General features: G+C 32.1%; 1 protein-coding gene across 1 annotated transcript in view; it reads left to right on the top strand.

Annotated features, from left to right (window-relative positions):
- The window catches only part of LOC129223379 (cell adhesion molecule Dscam2-like), a 288,920-nt gene that overhangs the window by 259,690 nt on the left and 12,509 nt on the right, over positions 1 to 16,721 (top strand). The window contains exons 17-21 of the mRNA XM_054857958.1: positions 2,770 to 2,937; positions 7,085 to 7,155; positions 8,769 to 9,006; positions 10,510 to 10,608; positions 15,527 to 15,712. Of these exons, the coding sequence (XP_054713933.1) occupies positions 2,770 to 2,937; positions 7,085 to 7,155; positions 8,769 to 9,006; positions 10,510 to 10,608; positions 15,527 to 15,712 (762 nt within the window). The remainder of the gene's footprint in view (positions 1 to 2,769; positions 2,938 to 7,084; positions 7,156 to 8,768; positions 9,007 to 10,509; positions 10,609 to 15,526; positions 15,713 to 16,721) is intronic.

The following is a 16,721-nucleotide window of genomic DNA, read 5'->3' as shown; positions in this document are numbered from 1 at the left end:
GTTTTTGTTCTCCTTTACAAAGGTTTTAACTTTCATTGCTCATTTTACTACATAAAGTGTTACCATCATTCTTCAGCGAAGATATTTTATGGGATGTATTTATTTTTCATGCTTTTATTTATTGATAAAAATTTTTACACCAAGAATTGTTTCATTAGTTTGAAATTATTTTTCTAGATGGCGCCACTAAATCCTGCACATCCTTCAACTTTTTAATGTTACAATACAAAACAAAATATAATTTACAAGGGGAAAAAAAGGTGGGAAAATACAAAGTCAGTTCAAAGTAATTTGTTTTAAACAGAAGTAAAAAAAATCAAGAAAAAAAAATGTTAAAATGATAGACGAATTCAGTACCCCTATGCAAAATAAATTGTGCGAGCAATATACGAAGCTAGAGAACCACGAGCAAAGCAACATCAAAAATAATACTAAGAGAAATACAACAAGTCGTCAAAACCTTTAACGGAATTATGAAAAAGCTATTTTTAATGAAATTTTCTATAACCACTAAAATATTGGGTTGTCCCAACAGTTCGTACGCACATTTGCATTTTGGAAAAATATTTGTGTTTTTTTTTAATTACTTGGTAAGTAAAATTTAATTTTTTTAAAAGTGTTTACAAACTTTTGAGAGATCCCTAGAATTGATTTGTCACGAGTCCCTGAATTAGGCCCCCCGGGGGGGGCGGTCAATTGTTCTCCTCCTCCGATTTTCACAAATATAATATAAGAATGCATGCTAACATCATTTCGAATATATACAAATTTTGTTATTCAATTGGCAGCAGTTTTGGTTATTAGGAATGTTCAGTAGGCTCCTACTTTTCTTTCTTTCTTTCTTTTTTTTTTTTTGCAAAGTAAGTCCTAAAAATAAAAATAATTTTTAAAATCATTTGTAATAATTTACCGGTGTGAAAATGGCGTGAGTCAAATCCTTTGTATGAAGCAACTGTTTTTCTGCTCTCATGTAAAATATCGATCATGTGACTTACGTTAGTCTGGCTCCAAGGAACAGAATTTAGATTTGAGTTGCAGAATTGTTGCTATAAATGTCATCCATGGTTTTACTTTCGCCTACTTGGGAACTTGCCATTTTATACCCATATTGCAATGCTTAAATATTTCAATTTTGGTGAAAAATTTGGCGAGACATTATTATACTGTCTGTAGTTTAGGAATTCACACCATTCTGATTACTTTCTTTTTATGGTGAAATTTTGCTGTCTAATGTTTGCTATGTTTAACTTAAGGGTAGACCGGGGCACGTTTACGAGCAATTTTTTTCAATGAATTTCCTCATTTTTATGTTTTAACTTAGAAAATTTAGACACGGCAATTTTATGACGCAATTAATAGAGTAAAAAAAAAGGTATATTCAGTTGTTGCTCTGTTTGTGTTGTTAACAGTAAAAAAAATTTTTTTTGAGTTCAAGGTGGTTGCGTAAACATGCCCCAGACGCAGGGCACGTTTACGTATATTTATTTTGAGACCTAACGTGGTTCTGTTAGTGTTTTGAACATAATGTCTTACCATCGTTCAAATAAAGTAAATTTATCACAGACTGAACAGTGCATAACGTTTTTACGCAGTATGGCGTTTAACATTTAAATTAAACGCTTATTGGACAGTAAAATGTTATCATTAAGCTCAAATTAACAAATCAGTGACTCAAAAAAAGGAAAATTCTGAGCCGTTGGCTTGTTCAAAATGTGTCTAAATATTTAGTAAAGTAAGGCGGTAATCTCAGGGAAAATATATGCTTTAACAGTGGCACCAACAAAATGTTTACTTAAAATAAGGTTTTCGTTTTTCATTTTTATACCCATAATTATGATAGTAATTATACCACTTATTTTTAATTATTCCACTACACTGCTTTTTTACTTTATTCTTATATTCCAGCTAAAAAAAAGATCACACGTTTAAAGGGCAACTTTTACCATCTGCGATAACTCTTGAGCTTCAGGTTATTCAAATTGATTATTTGAATCTGAATGTATACTTTCGAGATTAAAATTTTAAAATTCTTTAATTGAATGTAAAAACTGCATTCGTCAATAATGCATGCCACGAAACTTTTCTAAGCCCCATTAAAAACTCATTTCTTGCATTTAGGAAAAAAAAATAATAAAGAAACTAAAATTTTAAATGAAACTATGTATAATGCATTTTTTTATAGAAAGTTGAAAATGATAAGAAAAGAGTGAAGACTCAAACAAAATGTTTACTGCTATAAATGTAGAATTTGCGGCGCTGTTTAGGGGTATTTTGAACGACAATGGTATTCTTCATTGTAGTAGGATGTAGGATCCGTTCCAAAGAACTACAACCCGTGACGACACATAATATCTAGTATTTACAACACTAATCACAAGATAAAACACACGCGGGAAAAATATTATTCGCCATCGCAGATCATAAACAGGCGTTTCCCCTCTTTTCGAACTTTCCACCAGAGGGCAGGGTTACACGGAATGAATGAAGCCAGCTTATTTCCAACATAAATACCATTATTATTATTATTATTATTATTATTATTATTATTATTATTATTATTATTATTATTATTATTGTTGTTGTTGTTGTTGTTGTTGTTGTTGTTGTTGTTGTCGTTGTTGTTGTTGTTCGCATGTCTACACGACTACATCTTATGAAAGTAAATCATGCTGGGAACACCAGCAGGATTTTTAAAACAATGGAATTGGGCTCTGCCCCCTGTTTGCTTTACATAATTAATTATGAATGTTTTTCTTCAAAAAATCATAGGCAATTGGAAAGATGACTCGAAGGAACTCACTGCATCTGGCGCTGATAATAAAGCTGTAATAACTGGCCTTTTACCGTCGGTAACTTACAACTTTCGAGTTATGGCAGAGAATTCGTTTGGAAAAAGTGACTTTAGCTCTTATGTAGCCGCAACTACCGACTTGGAAGGTACATTTATTTTCACCATTTTATTTTCTGCTGCATAAAATGATTAGCAATAAGAAAAGAAATCAAAAACAATTTATTGTTGACTAATTTTTTATATGACTAGCATTGTCAGATTTAAAATAATTATTTTGAAGTGCTTCACACTGGAAAATAAACAAAAGTAATGATTAAAAGGAAAGCAACTGATAAAACGAACGCCCTTTTATGGTTAAATATACAATACATTCTTATATATACCTTTTAACAAGAAAATAAATTCAATTTTTAATAAAATGCGCCTTAGTGCATAATTATACGAAAATATAATGTACCCCCTTCCAAACTCCTAATCCCATCCTCCCTCCTCCCCTTCCGGTTACCTAAGAATTATTAAAAATGAAATGAAAAAGTTATTCATATATTTTTTATGTATTTCAGAAAACAGGCATCATGTCTAAAATATTTGAAATGCACTTTAATATTGGAGTACAGTTAAATATAAAAGCTTCATCATTATGTGATTTTTTTCCGAATTACATAATTTGTTTTACTCTAGAAGTATTGACTTTAAGGACATCGTCTGCGATCAGTAAAAACCAAAAATTACTTTAAAATGAGATATCTTATTTAACTCTCTGTAATTTTCTGACGTTGGGATTTACAAACCTCATACAAGGTTGAGTTATGACCTATGCGTTTCTCCTTTCTCACAAAGAATGCATAAAGGGGGTCAATTATTAAACTAATTCTGTAGACAAATCACTATTTCTACGTGATATTCTTATGCTGTCACAGTGAGGGAAATAATAGAATATAAAGTTTGACAGTTTTAAATAGCCTTACTTTTTTTTTACAACAAAACCTACTTTACACAAGCAAGTATTTTAAAGCTTACGACTACTCTCACAAAACTGATATAAGTCGCATTTTATATTGAAGAGAAGAACAAAACTTGTTAACAACTTCACGTTTAATACGTACAAACATTTTAGATAACATTATGACCGACCATAAAGCAGTTACAAAGGCATTGATAAATAACATTTTATACGTAGGGTGGAGTGAAAAAAAATGAATTTTTGATTTTTGGAAACGGGTACCTTTCAATAACTGTGTATGAGGCTTAAAAACAAATTTGTAAAATATTTCATTTTTACGACGTCATCTTGAGCCTGCGCATTTGAACTAAAATTTTGAAATGTTTGATTTTTTTTAAATTTTTTTTCTTTTTTTTGCAAGCATTGGAGATGAACAAAATGATGACGGGTGGTTATTAAATGGCAGAACAAGGTCTAAAATATACAAAAAATATTTTAAAACCATTTTAGATTATGGTTTCAGTTCGCGCATTTCGTCGGAAGTGCATCAAATTTCCAAAATTTCCGATATTTTCAATACATTTTTATAATTTAGTATTTCCTTTTAATATTTACTCAAATTGCATCCAAAAAGTTTTCCTAACCCATTTTTACTTCCTTTTACAAAAAAGGAAGTATTGTATTCGCGAAAAAATTTTCACTCAAAAATCGCCCTTAATTTCCATTTTGCTCACCCCCAAATGAATGTTGAGTTTTTTTTTTCCGATTCGACCACATGCGGAAAAGTGCCTAAGAATGTATAGACACGCGAAATATCCATTTTGACCATCACCGAGGTAATTACAACGACTTTTCTCGTGACGTCTGTATGTATGTGCGTATGTGTGTATGTGCGTATGTGCGTATGTGCGTATGTGCGTATGTATCTCGCATAACTCAAAAATGGTATGTCCTAGAAAGTTGAAATTTGGTACATAGACTCGTAGTGGTGTCTAGTTGTGCAGATCCCCTTTTGGTTGCTTTCGGATGTTCCTAAGGGGGTCTTTTGCACCTTTTTGGGGGGAAATCATTGTTGATATCAATGCAAACTTAAGTGGTGTTACAATTTGGCGGACACTTGGCGATATATCGCCAGTCTTTTGGTCGCCAAGTTTTGTCGCCAACTTGGCGGAAAATTTGGCGATTTTTTTTTATCTGCTTTTAATTTGGCCATCGTTTTTAATATTTAGAGATTAAACTATTGAATCACATTAAAATTGCCAATAATGGGAAAATGACATTAAAATGGAGTAAAAGGAAGTCATGTGAGGCATACATCAGCTCGTTTACTACCCCATTACGTGCAACTCTTATGTAGTTTATGTGGAACTACCCAGGACTCACCACGAGGAGGTGGTCGCACTTCAAGTGCCATCTTATAGACTTCTTAGATTAACATTCAATAGTTAAATTCTTTCTTTGTGTCGTAGATTGGGCGGATATTTCTATCAAACAGCCTTGTTTCTACTAAGCTTAATCTTTTATTGTGGTCACAGAGCCCTTGGAAAAGGCAGTGACCTCTTTGATAGCTGTTTCAACCGCTTGAGTGAGTGATGGAAGCTCAAGAAGAGTGCATTTGGAAATTATTTTTAAATGCTCAGCTTCCAGTAATCCCTGTAAATCCTATGTTGTCAAATGACATGTAAAAGGTGGTTCTGTAACTTTCACATCATACTAGGAAATCATATTAATGTATTCTGATGCACCACAGTCGATTTTTGGGATCTGAAACATTCTCACTTGTTTGCTGGTTTGTTTTCTAGATCGAATGTTGCTATACGACTTAAAGCCAGTTTCTTTATCTGATATCTCTTATTAACTAATATGGATAACAGCATGTTTTCAGGGTGAGCAAAGTATGTATTTTTTTGGATAGATTTGAATACAATTTTCTGATTTTCCCCAGAGATATAAGTGCAACTCTTCATTGTTTCCAACAAGTTTGTTGCTCCTAGACTTCTGTTTTCTAATTCTTGGGACGTTTTCCTGGTCGAAAAAGCATTGCACATATCATAAATATACTGTTGGTCAGTATTCAAATCACTTTTATTGCCACGATCGACCTGATCAATTACAAACTCTATGGGCTCAAACTGAACTGATTTAAAAGTATGGCATGGTGTTAAGCATCGACCAACAGTACCAGCAAATTCTTTCGGTCTACCAGTAGCTCCATCTAGCTTTTCCAGAAATGCCGCATAGGAAGTTCATTTGAACGCCGTTGGCAAATTACCCACTGCAGAAGTTTACCAAGTTGTTCTTCCAAGTTTATTAATTACACCTTTGTATTTTCCTGTGTTTGTATTGCATCCATCAGAACCAATGCAAACTACTTCAGACATTGTGAGATTGTTTTCTTAAAAGTACGCTAATACAGAATTTCCAATGTCAATGGCTAACCCTGACAACGGTAATGTGTAATCAATAAACCGAGATTCAGGTCTCTCTATTAGAGATACATGGTCTTTCGTTAATAGCTGTTCTGTGCATTTTGCCATCTTTTGTCTTGTTTAAACGATGGTTGTCATCAATGAATAGGGTTCGTATACTACAGGACTTCACGCTTGACTGCTTGTTGACAACTCCGTGTCGGTCCAATATGTTGAAAATATCAGACATTTTGAGAGATATAATAAACTTTGGGCGTATTGCGCAGACTGAAATCATAACCTAAAAAGGTTTTTTAAAAAATCTTGGTATATTTTAGGCCTTGTTCTGCCATTTAATAATCACCCTTCATCATTTTTTTTTTCATTTCTAATACTTAGAAAAAAAAATCCAAAAAATCAAAACTTTAGGTCAAATGCGCATATTTAAGATGCCGTCGTAAAAATGAAATATTCAACAGATTTGTTACTAAGCTTCATACACGGTAATTGAAAGGTACCCGTTTCTAAAAATCAAAAATTCATTTTACTACCCTATTTTACAGGATTCTCACGGTTTGCGCTCAGCATGGATTATTGTTCACTTTCAGTGAGGTAAATTTATTACCAATCCTTTCCCATTTTTCCAAAAAAGTCAAAAAAAAAAAAAAAGAAAGAAAAGAAGAGACAAATAATGTCAAGGGTCAATATTAATGCGACTGTCCTGTTTTGAGATGTATTAACGATGATGCACACTTTTACAGCTGATTTGTTACACTCGTAAGTGCTTTTAAATCAATATAAATTTCAATATTTCTCAAATGCACAATTGATTTTCAAATGAATTATATTTCTTTTATCTAATGGAATTATAAACATCAATTTTTGTAAACATAGATTTTAAGTAGATAAAAATTAATATAATGGAATTGTTTTAATTTTTAGTGCCTGGTGGTCCACCTTTAAATGTTCGAGCTGAAGCTATTGGCAGTCATACTCTTAGAGTAACTTGGCAGGTAATGCACCAGATATAAACATATTTCTTGGTGCATTTTAAATTTTATCGTCATTGTAAATATTTTTAAAATAACTTATCAGCGTTGTTTGTGATATGGAATTTTTGTAATGTTTCAAATAATCCTTTTTTTTAATGGCAAAGGATTATGTTTAGTATGAAATGAAAATAATTTTACGGCGTTCTGTATGCTCTTATTTATTTTTAAACATTTAGAGCGTTTCTTAATAATGTAGCATGTTTTATACATATCGTTTTCTTACTCCAAAGTAGAAGTAGTAATATTACAAAAAAAAAAAACATGTCTGCGTATTGGTTTCTCGCCATTTGCAGACTGGGTGCATTCCCTAAGAATTAGAACCATTCTTTCATGTAGTACCTCCATCGAAGAATAGCCATTACCTTGCAAATTTTCAGTCCTGACCAGATGGTGACACCTAAAATCTCTTTGATGCAAAACTGCACTGGAAGTTTAATTTTTCCGAAAGAATTTAAAGCAGGATACTAAATGGACATTTTACGTACAACATATGACATGAACGCTGTCAATATTCTGCATCTTGAAAATCCACTGACTGGACATTGGTTTGAACTAGGCTTTGCGCTAAAGAGAACAACGGCTAACCACTACGCCACTCTATGCAGCATTATTTATCCAAGTATATGACACAACATTTAGTAAGACTGACGGAACTATTTGTGTGATTAAATTTAGGGAGCTGGTTTACCACTTTCCATGTATGTTACACTTGGGCATTTTCGTTTTCGGAGAATAATACCAGATTTTAATTTTGGCTCTTGAAGTTATCCCTTAAATCAGCTAAGATTTCTACTACATCCTCCATATCTGAAATGTATAGAAAAAGCTATTCGATCCAGAAAAAGTTTCAATTTTTAAATTTTGATCGATTTTCAAGTTGTAATGGGCGATAAAGTTTAAACAGTATAATCATTTTTAGAAAATGTCTGTCAGCTTCAGTCTGTAGTGTCGGTCTTTGGTGGAAAGTATTTGTGGCAGCTCTAACTCAACATGTTAAAAATTGATTAGCACGAATTATGCAAATACGTGGTTAGAAGAAACTGGTTTTGTTTAATTTTTCATGAATTTATCTGAAAAGTGGGGGACAATCCAACGCTTTTTCTCGTTTAACCTGACTGCAATAACTTAGAAAGTAATTCAAGTATTCAAATAAAACATGTTATAACGATTGACCCTGATAGTTTTTTTTTCCACTGTCTTCAAGGTAGTAGCCCCCTTTGAGAAATTTGAAAGAATGAGTGCCAATACTAAAAGCTATAAACAATAGTTTAGTGATGATGGTGAAAACATACTATCTTATTACATGTAATTTTTGAATATACCTGTTTGTAAGAAAGAATTTCATACAATGGAAAGAGTTTTATACAATGATATTGCAAGAAGTTGCAGATCGATCTTATGTAATGTTTGACATAACCATGAACACTTTTACAAATTAGTTTATTTTCATTTTTATTTAGTTCATTTATGAACTAAAATCAAACTTATCAATAAATTCAAAGATCAATTTTGATGAAGTGCATACAATTTTTGTTGTAGACATTTTAACTTTAGAAATTAATTAACATTTTCAGCCAACAGCACCAAATCTTCAAAATGGACCACTAGCTGGATACTATGTTGGTTACAAAGTGCACGGTTCATCAAAGCCTTTTACATACAAGACCTTAGAAATTACAGATGTCTTTCGCAACGAATGCCTTATAACGAACTTGAAGCGTGTTACAGTTTACAGTGTCATTGTTCAAGCCTTTAACAGACGAGGAGCCGGTCCGCCATCGGAAGAAGTTAAAGTGAAGACGAAAGATAATGGTATTAAAGTAAATTTTGTTTCAAAAAAAAAAAAAAAACATTTTTCGTGGATTCCTAAATCATTCAATATAAAGTAATGTTTTTATAGTATAAATCATATACATTATATCATTTATTTTATTGACGAATATTAGCGCTTACGTTAGATTATTTAATATATTTTCAAATACTTTTACCAATGTCCCCATGCTGAGATAGCACACTGCATTTATTCAAAAGTTCAAAAGCCAATGGTTGATAAGACATAAAAATCAGTCAAGGGAATTCACAACTCTACAGAGATAGTCCCACAAACAAACATGTACCGTCAGACTTTTAAAAAGTGTTTCTGTTGTCTTTCTTGGATAAAGGAATATCATACTGTCCCCCCCCCCCAAGGAGAATTATTCAACAAAAGCATATTTTTATTATCCAGGTTACGTTCCTTCAAGTCATTAATGGGTAAAACTTATGGCCAAATTTTCGTGGAAGCTGAAACAAGCTCAGCTCAAAAACATTTTTTAAGTTGTACTTAGTTTTTACAGATTAGACGGAATTCAGGCTATTTAACTACGAAGATAGGTAATAAAAATCACAGGGAACCTGCGTTTGATTTACTTGAAACTAAGCTGTTGTAATAATAGAAAACAGTCTGTCTTAAATGAAAAAATTAAGCATTTTATTAGTAACTATATATCCGCCGCAAATCTAACCCAGCAGCGTCGTAATGCTATGATTGGGATCTGCATAGCCTTCACAATGCTGCCAGGTTAGATTTGCGCAACTATAGTATATGCAATATCAAAAGGCATTCCATAGTACCAAAAATAGGATAATTTCTAGCACTATAGCAGTTTTCAATGGCCTTTTTCTTGTAAGTTTTTCTTGCATAAAGTTGTTTAAAAACATCTAAGGTAAAGCTGATACTGGTTTTTACTAAAATATATTTTCCGTTAACAAAAACACATTGAATTAATTACAGTTATTTATTAGTGTCAAATGCAATTTAAGGGAAAAATATAAAACCACAAATTTACAAATTTATTTTACTGCTGATTTAGAATTTGATTTTTTTTCCTAATTCAAAGTTCAGTTTCAAAATGCGAAGATTTTTTTTTAATTGCAGTGAAGTCACACTTATACTTTGCGATTGACCGAAAACATTTAATTTTCATTAGTTTTAACAATTTTTACAATTCTTAAAAAATAAGTGTCAACCGCACAACTCAATGAAATGTTTCATTTTATTTATTTATTTCACTTTTTTAGTATTTTTGGAAATCTGCGGAAGTAAAGAAAATAATAATGAATATTTTTCTTTTTCTCCGAAAAAATGAGCATCTTTTTCTAATGTTTCAAAATTTCTAGTGTTTACTTAAAGTTCTTTTAATGTATAGCATGTTATGCGTAGCATTTTTATACTTAATAAAACTAAGTTATGTGTGGAGTTCAATAATCTCACAGTTTGTCTTCTTACGCCAAAAAAAGTCAAGTCTTAAGCTTTTATTTCTTTATATATTCTAGATCCACCTACAAATCCTCTTCTGAATGTTTTATCGACAACCCATACAAGTATTCAAGTTCAGTGGGAGATCATGTCTTCTGCTTCAAGTCCAATTGAAGGTAAGATATTGTGTAGAAATTATAAGAACTAATTTGTATTAATCATTTCATCCATCGCTATCCAATTTCACATGTTGTACTTTTTTGATTGAAAAGGTTTAGGTGTATGTCTCTAAATTTTAAAATCGATTTAAAATTATTTGATTATAAATTTAATTACGTTAGCAATACAAAAAAGCTATCCGTCAACTACATTCAATGCATAAACTACGACATCCAAAGGTTATTATCATTTATAGTCATCTAGTTTCAAGAAGAACTAATTAGATAGAAATCCGGTGTGGACTCTATACTGCCACCTATTATTTACTTCCTTTTCTTTCACACACCCCATTACATCTAGCAACAACCTCTTATATCGAGCTATGTATTACACTGTAAAAACGATTCAGAAACGTTCTTGGAAAACAATGGGCAGCTGATGTGCTCAATTTTTATCATTATCACACCTTGTAACAAGAAGTTCTGTCTAGAACTAGACGAGCCTACTTTCCCGTATACCCATACTACTTTCTAGTACCTGATCAATATTCTCAAAAATAGCTAAAATCGTAAATTTTTTCAAACATATTTTTAAAATACTTTAAGCTGATTTCTAGGAATGAAATATTTTTCACTCATCTAAAAAAGTTAGATGCGTAAAAAAAAGAATAAAATAAAATAAAAATAAAATAAATAAATAAAATAGCAGCAAATTTTAAACAAAGCAGCTAATACACTTTTTTCCATTAAAAAAATCTTTAACAGCTTTCAAAACGAAAAAATAATAATTAAAATTAATAAGCTTATTAAAATAAATACATCATATCAAAAAAAAATCGTTTATTTTTCCTCTGTTGCCAAAAACAATTTTTTAAATGAATTAATGCACTTACCAAAATAAATAAAAAGAATAAAATGTCAACTTAAAGAAATAATATTTATTGTCAAAAAAAAAAAAAAAATCGTCTGCGCATATCCTTATGTAGAAACATAAATGACTTCGAGTTTATTCGCCAAACACTGAATACCTAAATTAAAACTTTAGCGTAAAAATAAAAACAAGTCAGATCAACAATAATTAGTTCACAGTCAAAACCATAGCTTCGGAGTCGGAGTCAATCTCATTTTGGGGTAAAGGAGTCGGAGTCGAATATCTAAGAATCGTAGTCAGTCATTTGTCTTTCGTGTATAAATTTTTGCCAAAGCTACGAAGTCAGAGTCGAAGTCGGGGAGTCGGAGTCCGATTAATTGTCGGGAACAGGAGTCGGAGTCGGAGTCAAGTGCCTCTTAATTCTCGGAGTCGAAGGCTGGAGTTTGGCGTCAAGAGCTATTTCCAACAAAATTTGTTTGAAGTAAATCCGCCTTCAAGTACGGAATCTACATTGACTTTCAGTTTCCCCGTAGGCGCTAATGTTAAGGGATTTGAACTGTTCAAAATTGAACAAAAAAGAGTTCAAATCAAAAAGTGAAATATGGGAATGAGTTGTCCTCGCCGAGATCTTTCGAACAAAAAAAAGTTTGTTCGAATCGAACTATTCATTCAAAAGTTATTGGGGGGGGGGGGGACAGACAGACAGACAGACCGACACACCGACAGACATTTTTCCCCATCTCAATAACCTACTTTCCAATTTTTAATTTTTCAATATTTATTTAATTATTTTACTTTTTTTTTTTTTTGCGATATTTTTAAGATGCATTTAGCCTTCTTTCATGCTTTTTTCTTCTTTTTCTGACTTTTACTGGGAAAGTAGGCTAAAAACCAGGAACGTTTTCCGCTAAAATTCAGTAACCTTCCTGAAATTATCCTGGAAGCTTCCGGAAAAATTCAAATACCTTCCCGTTAGAAGCCAGTCGTGTCTCTGGAACTTTAGAGTAAACGTAGCTAGGTATAATTTAATGTCTTGGCACTCTCTTGATTTATTTAGAAAGTTCCATAAGCAGTATTGCAAACATAGCCAATACTATTCTAGGATTGCAAGCCCAAAAGTACCAAAAATTTTACTCGCCTGCAATCCATAGCAAAGCAATGTTGTCCATACTTATTCGCTACCTCTGGGAGCTTGATCAGTATGGACGGGCCTTAATCGAACTGAAGCCGATACACTTTATAAGTACACTCAGTTAATCATTAAACTGGGAGCTAAAAATACTTTTCACTACAGGGAGAAGTCTACATTCTTGTAACTTGTAGCAAGTCAGAAAACTGTTTGACAATGATACTTGATTTTTGAAACCATTGAAATCCTGAAACGTTACACGGAAATACTCATTAACTTTTCGGATTTTTTTTACAGTGTACAGATTGACTTGAACTCTTTTACATTTTTAGTTTTGCATATTTTACAGAAGACAAGATACAAATATCACTTTCTGCTTTTTCAATTATATTATTTCTTTTTATTCTTTGACATTTTCAGCCAGTAAAATTTGATCTTTGATAGATCTTAAATTCATTTTATGTTGCATTAAAATTGTCATTTAAACTATCTGAACTCTTTCTACTAAATGAAGACACGCAGTAGCTCAAGCAAATGACTATTTCCCTCGCCGACATTTTAAATGGCCTGCAATAGTTCGTTTTCTAAAGCTAAATGACCTAGCTTCTGCTTTGAACCCTCACTACGTTAGTTCAGTCACTTTCATTTGTTACAAAAACATACATTGCTGGGATTTTATTCTTTAAAAACGCTCTTCTTTTCGTCCATTCTTTTAAACATAGGTTATCATCGTTTTCGCAAATGAATACACAGCTGCAATTTATCAGTTAGAAATATAATTTGAAGATTTTAAATGAATTAAGTTAAAAGAAAAGAGGTATTACAAGCACGAATTAAAGGGAAATTACATGGATGTCCTTTGCACCACAATATGAAACGCTATATTCCAGGTTTCTTTCAAGAAGGGGAAAGTGCCAACTCTCGTATAAGCACAGTACGTAGTCACAATATTTAATCCCAACACACCATGTATATTATTAACAGCTATTCCTAAATACAAACAACTTACATTTTTGACATCAATTGGTTGATATGACAACAAAAGAAACAAAACCCTAACCTTATCCATTTTCACATTGGAGCATTTTACAATGCACGTAAGTTATCCCTGACTGTGTTTTATCTATTTTAGCCAGTGCTGATCTCTACTTATTGCTAGACATTTTCGTCGTATGTTATGTATGAGACGAAAGTGTCTCCAGATCAGCATTCACATAACTCTCAGAGGACACTCTTACCCCGTGGGTCACTTATCCCGGCAGTTCTTACATCTAACGTCAAGGAAGTTATTAGGATGAGTTACAATCGACCAGATATTTTTTTTTTAAAGAGCGTTTCTGCTTCCTTTAAGAAAATAGATGTTCTTTCACTTAAAATTTTGTTTAAAATATAGGTGCTTTTTTTTACATAAATTGCTGCGCCACTACCGGCAATCATATTAAAAAAAATGTATATATATATATATATATATATATATATATATATATATATATATATATATATATATATATATATATATATATATATATATATATATATATATATATATATATATATATATGTATGTGTGTGTGTGTGTGTGTGTGTGTTATTTTATTCTTACTTTCTTCAGAAAATTTTCTTAACTAAGTACCAGACCAAACGAATATTTCTGGATACAGTTTAATAGTTCATACATTTTCTTTTTCCAATTTAATCAGATCACATTTGAAGGTTTACGTACAATGTATTCCATAGCTTCTCAAGTAGCTGCATTGATTATCGAATTATTAAAGAGGTTTACAGAATTAAAATTTTATGTTGCTATTTCCACTGTTAGTCTTATTTACATCTGACATTCTGTCTGTTTCAGCATACTGGAATGATTATTTTTTTTCTTGTTTCTTAAACGAGGAATTTAGCTAATGAAGAATTTAGGCGACACATTTTAGTGATCTCATAGCAGTGTCTAAAGGGGCACATAGACTGAACAGGAAATAACTTATTTACGTAGTATGATTACTAATGCGAGTGCGTGAGTACGTTCATCCATTTCCATCAACTGTTAAATATATTTAACCTCAGAAGATCAAATCCCGGAGATCCGATTTTCCAAATGGTCTGAAAATCTTGTGAGTTAAGGCTTGAAAGGTGAATTCGATTTAAAGAAAAAAAAACAATAGTTACGAACTAAAAGCTAAATTAATTTAATAGTGACAGCTACTTTTGACAAGCGTTTGATTGAATACAATGCATAATACATCAGCTTTAAACCTTCTTCTGTAGAATTCGGTTAGCATTCTGAATTCGGTTATCATTCATTGACGTAACGAACTGATTCAGCTTGATGACGCTGTGTTACATCTATAACATAGACTACGTATTAAACAATTATCAGAAAATTGCTTTATTACTATAAGTTAAAACAATTGAGTTTACATCCTGAACTGCTTGGGTCTTACCAAAGAAGACTTATATGCCTCCCCTCTTCCTGTCCTTGATTTCTTAAGGCTCAATGATTTACTGGATCTCGTCTGACTCCGTCAGGCAACCAGAGGATTAGGGAAAAAAAAAACGACAAAACAACAACAATTGAGTTTAATAGGAGTTCAAGTAGATAAACTGGTAAATTCCAACTTTCCAGAGTCCGAACAGGGCTTAACTTCTCTCAGATCGGACTGATATTCCACTGAATGCAAAATTGGTGTACAATGAAGACATGCGTTGTCCACACTACACGGCAGCTTTTTTTGTCTTTACTTTTCTTTTCTTTTCTTATTTATTTTCTTTTATTTTATTTATTTATTTATTTATTTATTTTTTGAGTTTTTGCATCAATTACTGCTGTTGCAACATTCAATTTTGAAATCATGGTGGTGGACCTTTTTAAATGTAGTGAATATTAAAACCAAATATCTTTTTAATGAAGAATTATAAGTGAACCTGACATTTTCCAGGTTTTCATGTGCATTACAAGAGGGAGTTAGGAGGCTGGCAAGAGATACGAGTAAGCAGTGAAAAAAGAGACCATATTTTTGACAATCTTCAGTGTGGCACACGATATCACTTTTACATGACAGCGTTCAATGAAGTTGGTGAAGGACTTCCAAGTGAAGCTGTAACTGCTAAGACACTGGGGGTAGGTACGTAATTTAAAGTTTCAACTTCGTGTTCTTGATGTTGTTGTTGATTTGCTACTAGCTGCTTAGATAGTTATTCTTAAGTTGTATCTCATATTTCTAGCACATCGAGTAAAATATCATTCTTTGAATATCCTTTAAAATGAGGCAGTCGGGAAAAGATATTTTCACGTTGAGAGAAATCAGACTAGGATAATTTGCATCTGCATTTAGAAAAAAAAAAATCGTTTAGTTAAGCAAATATAATATTTTGAGACATCCCCGTTTTTAAAAGGGTTAGGAAGAGTAATAGTCCCCCCTCTCTGGCTTTGAGAAATTAATGTATTAAAATGTATGTGAATGTGGTTTTTGTTGGTTTTTGCTTTTATTTGCATTGATTATATACTTTTTGCTCTCCCTCCGTCATGTCGCAAACATGCGAAGTAACGGGCATATTTTAAGCCATTTTAACTTTAAATTTTGGAATTAGCACGATAATTATAAAGTGCACGATATTCTTACTTTACCATCTTAGTTGCGAGACGTTACATGCACTTCATTTGTTATTAATATGATGATATGTTGTTAATAGCTTTAAAGAAGTTGTTCAAGGGATCAAAGTAGGTGAAGATAGAATATCTCTTTGAAATACGGTACACGTAATTTCCGATGTACGTTTCAGTAAACACTTATTTTTTTTTTGCTACTATAGTTTATATTTGTTACTATAAGTTATTGTCGGCAATGAACTAAAATATCATGTGACCCTAAAAACATTAATATTTTTCATCTGAATGTAAAACCTTAGCCTGTGCATTAAACCAAGTAAAAATTAACTGTAAGAATATAACCTCTTTTTATAAAAACAACGTGATTTACCCCCTGTCCTTTTCCCTCCATTTTCTTTTAGAAAGTCTCCCGATTGATTTCCTTCAATCCGGAATGATTTTATTTCGTGCTGCCATCTAGTGAAGATAGAGTAAACCAGTTGCAAAATGTTTTGTACTTCTTTGGGATCACTTGTGATTCCTTT

Source organism: Uloborus diversus, chromosome 5, assembly GCF_026930045.1.
Source record: "Uloborus diversus isolate 005 chromosome 5, Udiv.v.3.1, whole genome shotgun sequence".
Classification (NCBI taxonomy): domain Eukaryota; kingdom Metazoa; phylum Arthropoda; class Arachnida; order Araneae; family Uloboridae; genus Uloborus; species Uloborus diversus.
This window is presented reverse-complemented; position numbering and strand designations above follow the sequence as displayed.